The sequence below is a fragment of the Pleurodeles waltl genome, chromosome 10 (genome assembly GCF_031143425.1).
Source record: "Pleurodeles waltl isolate 20211129_DDA chromosome 10, aPleWal1.hap1.20221129, whole genome shotgun sequence".
Classification (NCBI taxonomy): Eukaryota; Metazoa; Chordata; class Amphibia; order Caudata; family Salamandridae; genus Pleurodeles; species Pleurodeles waltl.
Window position 1 is genome coordinate 652057971 of NC_090449.1, and position 17205 is coordinate 652075175.

At 45.5% G+C, this 17205-nt stretch overlaps 1 protein-coding gene across 2 annotated transcripts in view; it reads left to right on the top strand.

Annotated features, from left to right (window-relative positions):
* The window catches only part of RBM33 (RNA binding motif protein 33), a 739069-nt gene that overhangs the window by 240337 nt on the left and 481527 nt on the right, over positions 1 to 17205 (top strand). For both annotated transcript variants that reach the window (XM_069211143.1, XM_069211144.1), the window contains exon 9: positions 816 to 1008. In XM_069211143.1, coding sequence (XP_069067244.1) covers positions 816 to 1008 — 193 coding nt within the window. The remainder of the gene's footprint in view (positions 1 to 815; positions 1009 to 17205) is intronic.

Consider the following 17205-nt stretch of genomic DNA (forward strand, 5'->3'; position numbering starts at 1 on the left):
TCAATAGTAACTGACTTCTAGCTTTATGTTACGAGTTTTGGAATCACTTAAGTGAAATACCTTAACTTACTGGATTGCTACTTTTTTAATATACTATTTTCCAGTTTGAAGTGTCGACTTGAAATTTTGATCTCAGGTGTGTAAATTGAGTTCCAATAAATGGTTAAAACGTATCCCCTGTATGTGTATTGCTTAGAAATGTAGGACGTGCAATATAAAGATCTACTTCAAGAAATGGCAAACGTGAGATGTATGCAATATATTGCAACTACAGTTACAGTGCACCATCATTGTAATCTGCTGAAATCCCTTATGAGTTGGGTGTTAATAAGCAATGCTATGGATAGACTTGAAGCTTGAATTGCTAAATTGGCAAGTGGTGTAATTTTTTTCCTAGTTGCCATGTTCCACATTTAATATTTTCATGTGGCAATTTTATACATGGTTTTTATGATTTTATTCTTGAAATAGTATGTGGGAATTCCACAGGATATTTGTTACATTAAAATAATGCTCTGAATTGTTGGATTTAAAAAAATAAAAAAAACACACCTTTTTTTTTTTTATGCAGGCGTAAGTGTCAGTGTCAGGATCAGGTCTAGTGAATTGATCCAGTCTTTAGATTCAAGTAATCTATTTACTAGTCCCAATTCCTCTTTTATCAGATTGTGTAATCTCAGGTTAATTCACTGTATGTTTTAAGTGAATTCAGTTTCTCCCAAAGTTGGAAGAACAAGGAAGCTTGCTTGCCGGTAGTGGCAAAAAAATAATAATAAAATAAATTGCTTCTGTTTACATGTTTTTCTTTTTTTCAGCAACCAATACGGAGCCTTTTCCAGCAACATGCTATACAGCCTCTGCTACCTATGCCACGCCCCCGTCACTCATCTCCTTTGCAACCTAAAACAGAATCTTCAAGAGTGAACAAGACCAATTCCACATCTTCTCAACCAAAAAATATACATATTAATCCACACTTTAAAGGCTCTGTTGCAACTCCTGTACAAGGTATGAATTATTTTGCATCATGTGCTAACATTCAATTATGATTGGTCAAAATGTTCTAAGTAGTGTTATTTTGAAATGTCTTTTTTTTCTTTACCGAAAATGTACTTAAGATTTTTCTTGAAAATGTCAGCAGTAGATGTAGCTAAACCTAAATTTTCAATTGCCTATCTATTTGAATTAGCCTTTTTTTGTTTTTAAATAAGAAACCCCATTTTGCAGTTTAATCACTTTTCCTCCACACCAAAAAAAGAGCAGTTAAAACATATGTTATGAATTAATTTATGGTGTGTCCACCATTTCAGTAGGCTCAGAGCCTGACAAGAAGACCTACAGCTCACATTGGTGCCAGAACATTTATTAGAGTGGGGTGCTGTCATTAATGTATCACTAAGCTCATAGGGATTGTGTATAATCCAAACATCATACAAAAAAGTGTAGCAAATCTTCCTTGCTCATTAAGTCGGAGAATGCGAAGGGTGTGGTATGTAGCTGATGGTGCATTTTGGAGCACTTGTATAAGCATGCTGTCATTTACAGGCCACACATTTTCCCTTGAAATAGCCACTAACTTTGCATAGACATGCAGTTTTACTGGTAAAACTACATAGCGCAAAAACATTAATGTGTGGAAATCGGGTTTCAATTAATATTTATCACTTCCGCATCACCATTTGAAGTGTCTTGTTTTGATCCTAATAAAACCTTTGTTTCTATTACACTTCAAAATTACAAAAAAGTGCTTCATTTGTACTTTTCTAAGTGCTGATATAACTAGAAATGTGTATAGTTATTTTCCCGAAACTTAAATGTTGTGTGTTAGGAAAAAACTGACATGTTACAGCTGTTCCTTTAGTTTCCTGTACCCCTGCAGGATGTCGACTAGACCACTTATACAAAATCCTCCCACTTTGCTTCAAAGAAATACAAATACACTCCAATTTCCGAATAAGCAGCAATTGGTCAGATGCTGTAGTCTAATATTTGTTCTCTGTCTTTGACAAATGTGACAAGATGAACACACAGTTTAAAGCATCTTTATTACTCGTTCACTTTCTGAACTCAGCTTGATTAATATTGGTGGTGATGCAGTACCACCCGTGATCAAGTCTTTATGTCAGGGGAAGCCGTCATAATAAATCAAGGTTGAGCAGCACAAGGATGCCTGAGTAATCATTAGGAGTTGAGGAATGTATTTCTTCTCTCTCTTGAATGGTGCATGTTGAGGGGACAGAATTTTTGTTTGCTCCATGAAAAACTCAGTGTTTAATTTGAGCCAGTGGTTGCCGGTGGGGCCCACCGGCACGTATTTTGGTGGGACCAGCACTTATTTGTCCTCATCAGATATATTCCAAGGGCAAGAGAAAGAAAAACATTTAGATAGGAAAAGAAGAGGAAGAGAAAGATGGAAAAACTATCACAAAGGGGGAAAACCGGGACCGGCATAAGCGAGATAACAGGGTAGGGAGTGTCTCATAATAAGTCAAAGAGGACTGTGGTGGAAACAAAACTATGCAGCATTGGTGTTCTGTGTGATGAGGATAAATAGCACCGGCCATGGACTTCTGAGCAGAGCTTTAGGCATGGATTCATTTTATTCCCCACAAAGTAAACATTGGGCAGCTTCTATGGTTGAGAAGAGCCCAGTGGTATTCAAATGGCTGGCCTGACTCTGATGGTGCACTATAGTATGTGGTTAACAAATTCCAGTGCAGTTTCATTATCTCATTGCTTAACTTGCAGACCCTAGTGTAGCCCTTGGTGCTATAGGTTCGATGGCATGTGTAGCTGCAGATTCACATGCTTTGCATAAGTCCGCCATCTAGTGTTGGACTCGGAGTGTTACAAGTTGTTTTTCTTCTGTGAAGGTTTTCGAGTCACGGGATCGAGTGACTTCTTCTCTCGGTAATAATGCAAATGGGCATCGAGTCCTTTGTTAGATTCTTTTCTTTCCACCGTCTGGTTTGGACGTGTTCTTTCTTGCTCTGGTACATCTTGGTTCGGTATCTTCTGAACTTTCCTCTAACTTTCTATAAACGTCGGTATAGTTTTGATCAAGTTTTTTCACTCGAATAGTCGATCCATTTGCAGTCGTCTGGGTTGATTGCAAGCCCTTAGGGGTGACCTTGCTTTTTTGGGGCCTACCTCGACACGTTGTAATCGAACAATGTTAGGCTGATGGAACAGACTCCATTTTGGTCTGTTCCCCACAGCAAATTTCTCTACACCGATCTGCATTGGGTGTGTAATCTTGGACTGTGTCCAGAACACAGAGAAGAAAACTGCGACGTTTGTAGATCATTCAGGTCCAGAAAGACTCTTCAGGACTGAAGGGTGTGTCGAATGGAGATGGCGTCCAAGTTGTCAGAACACACACCAGAAATCTTCGGAGATTAATTCGCGCCAGAAGAAGTAGGACAGCGTGTAGCTGTTTCCATTGCAGATTCAGACCAAAACACTGATGTCGACAGCCAATCTATACCACCAACGCAGTACGTAGGTACATGTAGGAGGCTGGACTGGCTTGTAGTGAGTACCAAGGGGTACTTGCACCTTGCACCAGGCCCAGTTATCCCTTATTAGTGTATAGGGTGTCTAGCAGCTTAGGCTGATAGATAATGGTAGCTTAGCAAAGCAGCTCAGGCTGAACTAGGAGACGTGTGAAGCTACTACAGTACCACTGAGTGTCATCTGCACAATATCATAAGAAAACACAATACACAGTTATACTAAAAATAAAGGTACTTTATTTTTATGACAATATGCCAAAGTATCTTAGAGTGTACCCTCAGTGAGAGGATAGGAAATATACACAAGATATATATACACAATAGCAAAAATATGCAGTATAGTCTTAGAAAACAGTGCAAACAATGTATAGTTACAATAGGATGCAATGGGGAAACATAGGGATAGGGGCAACACAAACCATATACTCCAAAAGTGGAATGTGAACCACGAATGGACCCCAAACCTATGTGACCTTGTAGAGGGTCGCTGGGACTATTAGAAAATAGTGAGAGTTAGAAAAATAACCCTCCCCAAGACCCTGAAAAGTGAGTGCAAAGTGCACCAAAGTTCCCCTAAGGACAAAATAGTCGTGTTAGAGGGAGAATGCAAGGAAAACACAAATCAGCAATGCAACAACGATGGATTCCTGTCTGAAGGTACCTGTGGAACAAGGGGACCAAGTCCAAAAGTCACAAGCAGCTCGGAGATGGGCAGATGCCCAAGAAATGCCAGCGGTTGGTGCAAAGAAGCTCTTACTAGGCTGAAGAACTGTGAATACTGCAGGAACGACAAGGGCTAGAGACTTCCCCTTTGGAGGATGGATCCCCCACGCCTTGGAGAGTCGTGCAGAAGTGTTTTCCCGCCGGATGGACGCCAACAAGCCTTGCTACACGCAAATCGTGCGTTTGGCGTTTTTGGACGCTGCTGGGGCCCAGGAGGGACCAGGAGGTCGCAAATTGGACCTGCAGAGAGAGGGGACGTCGAGCAAGACAAGGAGCCCTCACTGAAGCAGGTAGCACCCGGAGAAATGCCAGAAACAGGCACTACGAGGATGCGTGAAACGGTGCTCGCCGAAGTTGCACACAGGAGTCCCACGTCGCCGGAGACCAACTTAGAAAGTCGTGCAATACAGGTTAGAGTGCCGTGGACCCAGGCTTGGCTGTGCACACAGGATTTCCGCCGGAAGTGCACAGGGGCCGGAGAAGCTTGCAAAGTCGCGGTTCCCAGCAATGCAGCCCAGCGAGGTGAGGCAAGGACTTACCTCCACCAAACTTGGGCTGAAGAGTCACTGGACTGTGGGGGTCACTTGGACGGTGTCGCTGGATTCGAGGGACCTCGCTCGTCGTGCTGAGAGGAGACCCAAGGGACCGGAGATGCAGCTTTTTGGTGCCTGCGGTTGCAGGGGGAAGATTCCGTCGACCCACGGGAGATTTCTTCGGAGCTTCTGGTGCAGAGAGGAGGCAGGCTACCCCCACAGCATGCACAAGCAGGAAAACAGTCGAGAAGGCGGCAGGATCAGCGTTACAGAGTTGCAGTAGTCGTCTTTGCTACTATGTTGCAGGTTTGCAGGCTTCCAGCGCGGTCAGCGGTCGATTCCTTATCAGAAGGTGAAGAGGGAGATGCAGAGGAACTCGGCTGAGCTCATGCATTCGTTATCTAAAGTTTCCCCAGAGACAGAGACCCTAAATAGCCAGAAAAGAGGGTTTGGCTACCTAGGAGAGAGGAAAGGCTACTAACACCTGAAGGAGCCTATCAGCAGGAGTCTCTGACGTCACCTGGTGGCACTGGCCACTCAGAGCAGTCCAGTGTGCCAGCAGCACCTCTGTTTCCAAGATGGCAGAGGTCTGGAGCACACTGGAGGAGCTCTGGACACCTCCCAGGGGAGGTGCAGGTCAGGGGAGTGGTCACTCCCCTTTCCTTTGTCCAGTTTCGCGCCAGAGCAGGGGCTAAGGGGTCCCTGAACCGGTGTAGACTGGCTTATGCAGAATTGGGCACATCTGTGCCCAACAAAGCATTTCCAGAGGCTGGGGGAGGCTACTCCTCCCCTGCCTTCACACCATTTTCCAAAGGGAGAGGGTGTCACACCCTCTCTCAGAGGAAGTTCTTTGTTCTGCCATCCTGGGCCAGGCCTGGCTGGACCCCAGGAGGGCAGCTGCCTGTCTGAGGGGTTGGCAGCAGCAGCAGCTGCAGAGAAACCCCAGGAAGGGCAGTCTGGCAGTACCAGGGTCTGTGCTACAGACCACTGGGATCATGGAATTGTACCAACAATGCCAGGATGGCATAGAGGGGGCAATTCCATGATCATAGACATGTTACATGGCCATATTCGGAGTTACCATGGTGAAGCTACATATAGGTAGTGACCTATATGTAGTGCACGCGTGTAATGGTGTCCCCGCACTCACAAAGTTCAGTGAATTGGCTCTGAACAATGTGGGGGCACCTTGGCTAGTGCCAGGGTGCCCTCACACTAAGTAACTTTGCACCTAACCTTTACCAGGTAAAGGTTAGACATATAGGTGACTTATAAGTTACTTAAGTGCAGTGTAAAATGGCTGTGAAATAACGTGGACGTTATTTCACTCAGGCTGCAGTGGCAGGCCTGTGTAAGAATTGTCAGAGCTCCCTATGGGTGGCAAAAGAAATGCTGCAGCCCATAGGGATCTCCTGGAACCCCAATACCCTGGGTACCTCAGTACCATATACTAGGGAATTATAAGGGTGTTCCAGTAAGCCAATGTAAATTGGTAAAATTGGTCACTAGCCTGTTAGTGACAATTTGGAAAGAAATGAGAGAGCATAACCACTGAGGTTCTGATTAGCAGAGCCTCAGTGAGACAGTTAGTCACTACACAGGTAACACATACAGGCACACTTATGAGCACTGGGGCCCTGGGTTACCAGGGTCCCAGTGACACATACAACTAAAACAACATATATACAGTGAAAAATGGGGGTAACATGCCAGGCAAGATGGTACTTTCCTACACAACCCCCCCCCAAACGAAGGACAATAAGACTAGCCATTACCTGATGAGTCTTCATTGTCTAAGTGGAAATATCTGGAGAGTCCATCTGCATTGGAGTGGCTACTCCCAGGTCTATGTTCCACTGTATAGTCCATTCCCTGTAGGGATATGGACCACCTCAACAATTTAGGATTTTCACCTTTCATTTGTTTTAGCCAAAGTAGAGGTTTGTGGTCTGTCTGAACAATGAAGTGAGTGCCAAACAGGTATGGCCTCAACTTCTTCAGAGCCCAGACCACAGCAAAGGCCTCCCTCTCAATGGCAGACCAACGCTTTTCTCTAGGGGTCAACCTTCTACTAATAAAAGCAACAGGTTGATCCTGGCCCTCAGAATTAAGTTGTGATAGGACTGCCCCTACTCCTAATTCAGATGCATCAGTTTGGACATAGAATTTTTTAGAGTAACAAGGGCTTTTCAGGACAGGTGCAGAGCACATGGCCTGCTTCAGCTCCTCAAAAGCTTTCTGACAGTTTGCTGTCCATAATACCTTTTTAGGCATTTTCTTGGATGTGAGGTCATTAAGAGGGGCTGCAATGGAGCCATAGTTCTTAATGAACCTCCTGTAATACCCAGTGAGGCCTAGGAAGGCTCTCACCTGAGTCTGAGTGGTAGGGGGAATCCAATCAATAATAGTTTGGATTTTCCCCTGAAGTGGTGCAATCTGTTCCCCACCAACAAGGTGTCCCAGATAAACCACTTTACCCTGCCCTATCTGGCACTTTGAAGCCTTGATAGTGAGGCCTGCCTTTTGCAGGGCCTCCAAAACTTTCCAAAGGTGGACCAGGTGATCATCCCAGCTGGAGCTAAAGACAGCTATATCATCCAAATATGCTGCACTGAAAGCTTCCAGCCCTTGCAGGACTGTGTTCACCAACCTCTGAAAAGTGGCAGGTGCATTTTTCAAACCAAAAGGCATTACAGTAAACTGGTAATGTCCTCCAATGGTAGAAAATGCAGTCTTAGGTTTAGCATCTTCTGACATTTTGATCTGCCAATACCCTGCAGTCAAATCAAAAGTGCTTAGATACTTGGCAGATGCCAGTGTATCTATTAGCTCATCTGCCCTGGGTATAGGGTGAGCATCTGTTTTGGTTACCAAGTTGAGACCTCTATAGTCTACACAAAACCTCATTTCCTTCTTTCCATCTTTAGAATTGGGTTTTGGTACCAGTACCACAGGAGAAGCCCATGGACTGTCAGAGTGCTCAACCACTCCTAGTTCCAACATCTTCTGAACTTCTTGCTTTATGCAGTCCCTGACATGGTCAGGCTGCCTATAGATCTTACTTTTGACAGGTAAACTGTCTCCAGTATCTATAGTGTGCTCACACCAAGAAGTGGTGCCTGGCACAATGGAGAAGAGTTCTGAAAATTGTCCTAGGAGATTTATGCAATTATCTTTCTGCTCAGCAGTAAGACAATCAGCCAAAACTACCCCTTCCACAAGAGCATCTTGTTCTGTGGAAGAGAAGAGATCAGGTAGAGGATCACTGTCTTCTTCCTGTCCCTCATCTGTTGCCATGAGCAGGGTGAGATCAGCCCTGTCATAGTAGGGTTTCAGGCGGTTGACATGGAGCACCCTAAGGGGACTCCTGGCAGTGCCTAAGTCAACCAAGTAGGTGACTTCACCCTTCTTTTCAACAATTGTGTGTGGACCACTCCATTTATCTTGGAGTGCTCTTGGGGCCACAGGCTCCAAGACCCACACTTTCTGCCCTGGTTGGTACTGAACCAAAACAGCCTTCTGATCATGCCATTGCTTCTGGAGCTCTTGGCTGGCCTGAAGGTTTTTACTGGCCTTTTTCATGTACTCAGCCATCCTTGATCTGAGGCCAAGTACATAGTCCACAATATCCTGCTTAGGAGCTTTTAAAGGTTGTTCCCAACCCTCCTTTACAAGTGTGAGTGGACCCCTAACAGGGTGTCCAAAAAGAAGTTCAAAGGGGCTGAAGCCCACTCCTTTCTGGGGTACCTCCCTGTAGGCAAAAAGGAGGCATGGTAGAAGGATATCCCATCTCCTGCGGAGTTTTTCAGGGAGTCCCATAATCATGCCTTTGAGAGTTTTATTAAATCTCTCCACCAGTCCATTTGTTTGTGGATGATAGGGTGTTGTGAACTTGTAAGTTACACCACACTCCTTCCACATGGCCTTTAAGTATGCAGACATGAAATTGCTTCCTCTGTCTGATACTACTTCCTTTGGGAAGCCCACCCTGGAAAATATTCCCAGGAGGGCCTTTGCCACTGCAGGAGCTGTAGTGGTCCTTAAAGGAATAGCTTCAGGATATCTTGTGGCATGGTCCACTACCACCAAGATAAACCTATTGCCTGAAGCAGTAGGAGGGTCAAGGGGGCCAACTATGTCAACCCCTACCCTTTCAAAGGGAACCCCAACCACAGGCAGTGGGATAAGGGGTGCCTTTGGAGTGCCACCTGTCTTGCCACTGGCTTGACAGGTTTCACAGGACTTACAAAAATCTTTTGTGTCCTCAGACATCCTAGGCCAATGAAACAGTGGTACCAATCTGTCCCAAGTTTTCATTTGACCCAGGTGTCCAGCTAAGGGAATGTCATGTGCCAGTGTTAGGAGGAACTTTCTGTACTCCTGAGGAATCACTAATCTCCTGGCAGCTCCAGGTTTAGGATCCCTTTGCTCAGTGTACAAGAGGTTGTCCTCCCAGTAAACTCTGTGTGAGTCACTGACATCCCCATTAGCCTGTTTGACAGCTTGCTGTCTGAGACCCTCTAATGTGGGACAGGTTTGCTGTGCCACACTCAGCTCCTCTCTGGCAGGCCCCCCTTCACCCAAAAGCTCAGCAGTGTCTGCTTCCAGCTCCTCTGGTGTAGGTTCTGCACAGGGAGGGAATTCTTCTTCCTCAGAAGTAGAATCCACTGTAGAGGGAGGGATAGTAGGAAGTGGTTTGCTTCTACTAGCCCTAGCTTTAGGGAGCACTTGGTCCATTGTTCCAGGATCCAAGCTTCCCTGTCCTTTTTGCTTTTTGGCCTGAGCCCTTGTCAAAGCAAAAATATGCCCTGGGATGCCCAGCATTGCTGCATGGGCCTCCAACTCCACATCTGACCAAGCTGATGTCTCCAAATCGTTCCCTAATAGACAGTCTACAGGTAAATCTGAAGCTACCACAACTTTCTTTGGACCAGATACCCCCCCCCAGTTGAGATTTACAACAGCCATGGGGTGGCTTTGTGTTATGTTGTGAGCATCGGTTACTTGGTACTGGTGTCCAAGTATGTGTTGTTCAGGGTGCACCAGTTTCTCAATCACCATTGTGACACTGGCACCTGTGTCCCTGTAGGCCTGGACCTCAACACCATTTATTAGGGTTAGTTGCTTGTACTTCTCCAAGTTATGGGGGCAAGCAACCAAAGTGGCTAAGTCAATAGCCCCTTCAGAGACTAAAGTAGCCTCTGTGGTCTCCCTAATCAGACCAACCCCAACTAAATTACCAAAAGTGAGCCCAGCTACTCCCTTGGATTGGCTATTAGTTGGTTTGCTCCCACCACCACTGCTATTAGTAGGGACACTAGGTGTAGCAGTAGGGGTTGTAGTGGTAGGAGCTGTGGTGCCTTTCTTTGGACAACTGGGATCTGTTGTCCAATGGCCTTTTATCTTACATAAATAGCACCATGGTTTCCTTTCCTTGTTCTGATTAGAGGAAGGTTTGGGCCCACCACCCCCACCAGAGTGTTTTTGTGGGCCTGATGAAGACTCATTTTTAGATTTGTCCCCACCCTTGTCAGAAGACTTACCATCCTTCTTTTTGTTGCCATCTTTGTCACCCCCTGTATGAACTTTTCTGTTCACTCTTGTTCTGACCCATTTGTCTGCCTTCTTTCCCAATTCTTGGGGAGAGGTCAGATCAGAGTCCACCAAGTACTGGTGCAACAAATCAGACACACAATTATTAAGAATATGCTCTCTCAGGATTAAGTTATACAGGCTGTCATAATCAGTAACTTTACTGCCATGTAACCACCCCTCCAAGGCCTTCACTGCCTGGTCAATGAAATCAACCCAGTCTTGTGAAGACTCCTTTTTGGTATCTCTGAACTTGATCCTGTACTGTTCAGTGGTTAAGCCATAACCATCCAGGAGTGCATTCTTAAGAACTTGGAAATTGTTAGCATCATTTTCTTTTACAGTAAGGAGCCTATCCCTACCTTTTCCAGTAAATGATAGCCATAGGATAGCAGCCCACTGCCTTTGAGGGACATCCTGTACAGCACAGGCCCTCTCAAGTGCAGCAAACCACTTGTTAATGTCATCCCCCTCCTTGTAAGGGGGAACTATCTTATGCAGATTCCTGGAATCATGCTCTTTTGCAGGATGACTATGGGGAATACTGCTGCTGCCACCATGGGTATCTAAACCCATTTTCTGTCTTTCCCTCTCTATTTCTAAAGACTGTCTATCCAAATCCAGCTGTTGCTTCTTGAGCTTCAGTCTGGTTTGCTCCACTCTCAATCTATTGAGCTCCCTTTCCAACAATCTGTCATCAGGGTGGGTGGGAGGGACATTTCTAGATACAGAGGTATGATGGGAATGAACAGAAGGAGACCTGTCCCTTACAGAGGGCACCCTAACAGCTTGGCTACCAGTATAATGTGAGAGCACATCATCAGTATGATGTGATTCAACCTCTGTACCAACTATGCTAGACTGTCTAGTAATGGGCAGGCTGAGAAGTTTCTTTCCTGAACCTTTTCCTGGGGGAGTCCCTGGATCAGATTGAGAACCATTAGCTACTTTTTCTACAGATTGGGCACTTATGGCCTTATCCTGTACTCTAAGCATATTAATTAACAGTTCTAAGGAAGGATTCTTCCCTACACTCAAACCTCTCTCTATGCAGAGACTCCTTGCTCCTTTCCAGCTAAGGTGATCATATGCAAGTTTGGACAGTTCAACTTTTTGGCCTGTGCCAGACATTTTTAGAGAGAGTTAAAGTGATAGATAAAGAGAAAAAAAAGTTTTCAGAACTTTTTGGAAAGACAGAAAAAACTTTTTAAACTTTTAAGAACTTTTTGAAAGTTTAGAAGTACTTTTCAGCACTTAGAAAAGAGTGAAAAGAGGAAATGCAAAACTTTTTGGCTATGTGTATATACACTGACCTTGTTTTGTATATTTTTCTCTTATGAAAAGTACAATGACAAGAGTGGTAAGTAGTCTCAAAGCACTTATCCCACCACTGCACAACCAATGTAGGAGGCTGGACTGGCTTGTAGTGAGTACCAAGGGGTACTTGCACCTTGCACCAGGCCCAGTTATCCCTTATTAGTGTATAGGGTGTCTAGCAGCTTAGGCTGATAGATAATGGTAGCTTAGCAAAGCAGCTCAGGCTGAACTAGGAGACGTGTGAAGCTACTACAGTACCACTGAGTGTCATCTGCACAATATCATAAGAAAACACAATACACAGTTATACTAAAAATAAAGGTACTTTATTTTTATGACAATATGCCAAAGTATCTTAGAGTGTACCCTCAGTGAGAGGATAGGAAATATACACAAGATATATATACACAATAGCAAAAATATGCAGTATAGTCTTAGAAAACAGTGCAAACAATGTATAGTTACAATAGGATGCAATGGGGAAACATAGGGATAGGGGCAACACAAACCATATACTCCAAAAGTGGAATGTGAACCACGAATGGACCCCAAACCTATGTGACCTTGTAGAGGGTCGCTGGGACTATTAGAAAATAGTGAGAGTTAGAAAAATAACCCTCCCCAAGACCCTGAAAAGTGAGTGCAAAGTGCACCAAAGTTCCCCTAAGGACAAAATAGTCGTGTTAGAGGGAGAATGCAAGGAAAACACAAATCAGCAATGCAACAACGATGGATTCCTGTCTGAAGGTACCTGTGGAACAAGGGGACCAAGTCCAAAAGTCACAAGCAGCTCGGAGATGGGCAGATGCCCAAGAAATGCCAGCGGTTGGTGCAAAGAAGCTCTTACTAGGCTGAAGAACTGTGAATACTGCAGGAACGACAAGGGCTAGAGACTTCCCCTTTGGAGGATGGATCCCCCACGCCTTGGAGAGTCGTGCAGAAGTGTTTTCCCGCCGGATGGACGCCAACAAGCCTTGCTACACGCAAATCGTGCGTTTGGCGTTTTTGGACGCTGCTGGGGCCCAGGAGGGACCAGGAGGTCGCAAATTGGACCTGCAGAGAGAGGGGACGTCGAGCAAGACAAGGAGCCCTCACTGAAGCAGGTAGCACCCGGAGAAATGCCAGAAACAGGCACTACGAGGATGCGTGAAACGGTGCTCGCCGAAGTTGCACACAGGAGTCCCACGTCGCCGGAGACCAACTTAGAAAGTCGTGCAATACAGGTTAGAGTGCCGTGGACCCAGGCTTGGCTGTGCACACAGGATTTCCGCCGGAAGTGCACAGGGGCCGGAGAAGCTTGCAAAGTCGCGGTTCCCAGCAATGCAGCCCAGCGAGGTGAGGCAAGGACTTACCTCCACCAAACTTGGGCTGAAGAGTCACTGGACTGTGGGGGTCACTTGGACGGTGTCGCTGGATTCGAGGGACCTCGCTCGTCGTGCTGAGAGGAGACCCAAGGGACCGGAGATGCAGCTTTTTGGTGCCTGCGGTTGCAGGGGGAAGATTCCGTCGACCCACGGGAGATTTCTTCGGAGCTTCTGGTGCAGAGAGGAGGCAGGCTACCCCCACAGCATGCACAAGCAGGAAAACAGTCGAGAAGGCGGCAGGATCAGCGTTACAGAGTTGCAGTAGTCGTCTTTGCTACTATGTTGCAGGTTTGCAGGCTTCCAGCGCGGTCAGCGGTCGATTCCTTATCAGAAGGTGAAGAGGGAGATGCAGAGGAACTCGGCTGAGCTCATGCATTCGTTATCTAAAGTTTCCCCAGAGACAGAGACCCTAAATAGCCAGAAAAGAGGGTTTGGCTACCTAGGAGAGAGGAAAGGCTACTAACACCTGAAGGAGCCTATCAGCAGGAGTCTCTGACGTCACCTGGTGGCACTGGCCACTCAGAGCAGTCCAGTGTGCCAGCAGCACCTCTGTTTCCAAGATGGCAGAGGTCTGGAGCACACTGGAGGAGCTCTGGACACCTCCCAGGGGAGGTGCAGGTCAGGGGAGTGGTCACTCCCCTTTCCTTTGTCCAGTTTCGCGCCAGAGCAGGGGCTAAGGGGTCCCTGAACCGGTGTAGACTGGCTTATGCAGAATTGGGCACATCTGTGCCCAACAAAGCATTTCCAGAGGCTGGGGGAGGCTACTCCTCCCCTGCCTTCACACCATTTTCCAAAGGGAGAGGGTGTCACACCCTCTCTCAGAGGAAGTTCTTTGTTCTGCCATCCTGGGCCAGGCCTGGCTGGACCCCAGGAGGGCAGCTGCCTGTCTGAGGGGTTGGCAGCAGCAGCAGCTGCAGAGAAACCCCAGGAAGGGCAGTCTGGCAGTACCAGGGTCTGTGCTACAGACCACTGGGATCATGGAATTGTACCAACAATGCCAGGATGGCATAGAGGGGGCAATTCCATGATCATAGACATGTTACATGGCCATATTCGGAGTTACCATGGTGAAGCTACATATAGGTAGTGACCTATATGTAGTGCACGCGTGTAATGGTGTCCCCGCACTCACAAAGTTCAGTGAATTGGCTCTGAACAATGTGGGGGCACCTTGGCTAGTGCCAGGGTGCCCTCACACTAAGTAACTTTGCACCTAACCTTTACCAGGTAAAGGTTAGACATATAGGTGACTTATAAGTTACTTAAGTGCAGTGTAAAATGGCTGTGAAATAACGTGGACGTTATTTCACTCAGGCTGCAGTGGCAGGCCTGTGTAAGAATTGTCAGAGCTCCCTATGGGTGGCAAAAGAAATGCTGCAGCCCATAGGGATCTCCTGGAACCCCAATACCCTGGGTACCTCAGTACCATATACTAGGGAATTATAAGGGTGTTCCAGTAAGCCAATGTAAATTGGTAAAATTGGTCACTAGCCTGTTAGTGACAATTTGGAAAGAAATGAGAGAGCATAACCACTGAGGTTCTGATTAGCAGAGCCTCAGTGAGACAGTTAGTCACTACACAGGTAACACATACAGGCACACTTATGAGCACTGGGGCCCTGGGTTACCAGGGTCCCAGTGACACATACAACTAAAACAACATATATACAGTGAAAAATGGGGGTAACATGCCAGGCAAGATGGTACTTTCCTACAGTACACCAGCCTTGTCACACCAAACAAATACTATCAAAAAGACTCCTGCATCGGTATTTAATCTTCCACTGCCTTCAAACCATTGTCGGACCCAAAAATTAGTTTTGGGTGACCAGCCCTCTGGTTCGGCACCAAAAGAAAAGACCAAAGTGCTTTTGGCATATACCAAACAACCTGCCACATCTGTTTTGGTAACAAGATGAAAATCAGACATTTCCACCTCAGAGCCGAAAAAATTAACCTCACTTTCGGAGCTGACATTTTCAGTTCGAGCCAAACATTCTGTATCCAAACCTTCGGAATCGAAAGCGGCCAGTAGTAAACACTCTCCAGCTACTGAGGAGTCACCAGAGATGCAACCTATATTAGAGGTTATGGATGCTAAACAGTGCAAACTCGTATCCACAAAGAAACAGGAAGGATCATAGCCTCTTCTCCTCCAACAATAAAAAGAAAACTGACATTTCAAGAGACTTTGGATGCTGTGCCTCCACCTATTAAGGTTTCTAAACAGAAGGAGAAAAAAAGGCAATCCAACAGCCTCAGCCTTCACCACTACATCCTTGTATCCTTCCTGCTACCCCACCACCACCACCTTCACCTACACACTCAGCACAGTTTTCTACACAGGAATCATGCACATCACCACATACAGATGACCCAATTGATCCCCAACAAGAGGTAGACCCATGGGATATATATGATATAGATCCCATTCTCCCGAATGATCCAGATGTATACCCAGCAAGATCATTTCCCCCTAAAGATACCACTGCTTATTATCAAGTTATAGCTAGAGCAGCTGCATATCATAAAATCCTGTTACGTGCAGATCCTATTGAGGATGGCTTTCTATTTAACACTCCAACATCTGCTCATAAAGAATATCGGTGTGTCCCTATGCTTCCAGTTATGCTTAGACAATTTTTAAAGAACCTGTGAAAGCAAGAATTATTACACCCAGGGTGGATTAAAAATATATAAACCTGCACCCTCTGATCCAGTTTTTATAAGGACACAAGTACCGCCTAATTCCATAGTGGTAGGTGCAGCAAGAAAAAGAGCCAATAACCAGTCTACAGGAGATGCTTTTCCTCCAGACAAAGAAAGTTGGAAATTTGATGCAGCGGGGAAAAGAGTTGCTACTCAAGCTGCTAACCACTGGAATATTTCAAACTCCCAAGCACTCCTAGCAAGGTATGTCAGGGCTCATTGGGACCAGATGAAGACTTGTTAAAATATCTTCCACTGGAACATCAAAAAAGGGGACAAGAAATAGTAGCAGAAGGACAGGCTATTTCTAACAACGCAATTAGACGCGCTACAGATGCAGCAGCAAGGGAAGTCAACACCAGCATAATCATTAGGAGACATGCATGGCTAGGAGCCTCAGGATTTAAGTCAGATACAGCAAGCAGTATTAAACATGCCCTTTGATAAAGAACATCTATTTGGGTCAGAGGTTAGTACCACAATTGGTAAACTTACATGAGACCTGGAGACAGCTAAAGCTGTGGGTGCATTATACACCTGGCCAACTAGGGGCACTGGCTCTTACAAAGGATCTAATTATAGGCGAAGAGATCTAAATCAGCCGCACCCAGAGGTTCCTCCACCGCAACAAAACATTGACTTCTTAAAAATCCCTACAGAGCATACCTCTCCTGTGGGAGGAAGACTGGCAAAATTTTACCCACAATGGCACAACATCACAGATCAATGGGTTTTATCAATTATCCAACATAGCTATTGTCTAGAGCTCATCTCTACTCCATCAAACATCCCCCCCTTGTTCACACAGACTCACTCGGGAGCATCTCACTTTTTTAAAACAGGAAGTACAATCTCTACTACTCAAAGGAGCCATAGAGATAGTACCTATATCCCAACAGGGGTCCAGAGTATATTCACTAAATTTCCTCATACCAAAGAAAGATGGTACTCTCATACCAATTTTAGATCTCAGACCCCTCAATCTGTACATCCTTTCAGAACACTTTCATATGGTCACTCTACAAGATATCATTCCCCTACTACAAAAACTTGATTACGTGACCGCATTAGACCTCAAGGATGCTTATTTCCACATACCCATATATCCAGCATGAAAGTATCTAAGATTTGTTATAGCAGGGAAGCACTACCAATTCAAGGTGCTACAATTCGGGGTAACAGCACTAAGGGTGTTCACCAAATGCTTAGCGGTGGGTGCAGCATTCCTCAGAAGACAACACATACATGTCTTCCTATATCTGGACGACTGACTCATAAAGGCCAATACAGTTAAAATTTGTCAACAACACACTCTCAATATACCATCTCTGGCAGCAGTTCTAGGCACTCATTTAGGATTAGCATATCCAAACCCAGTGAGGATTCAAGCATTTCACCATCTCGCATCTCGACTACAATACAACCACACATATACAGTAAAGTTATTGATGA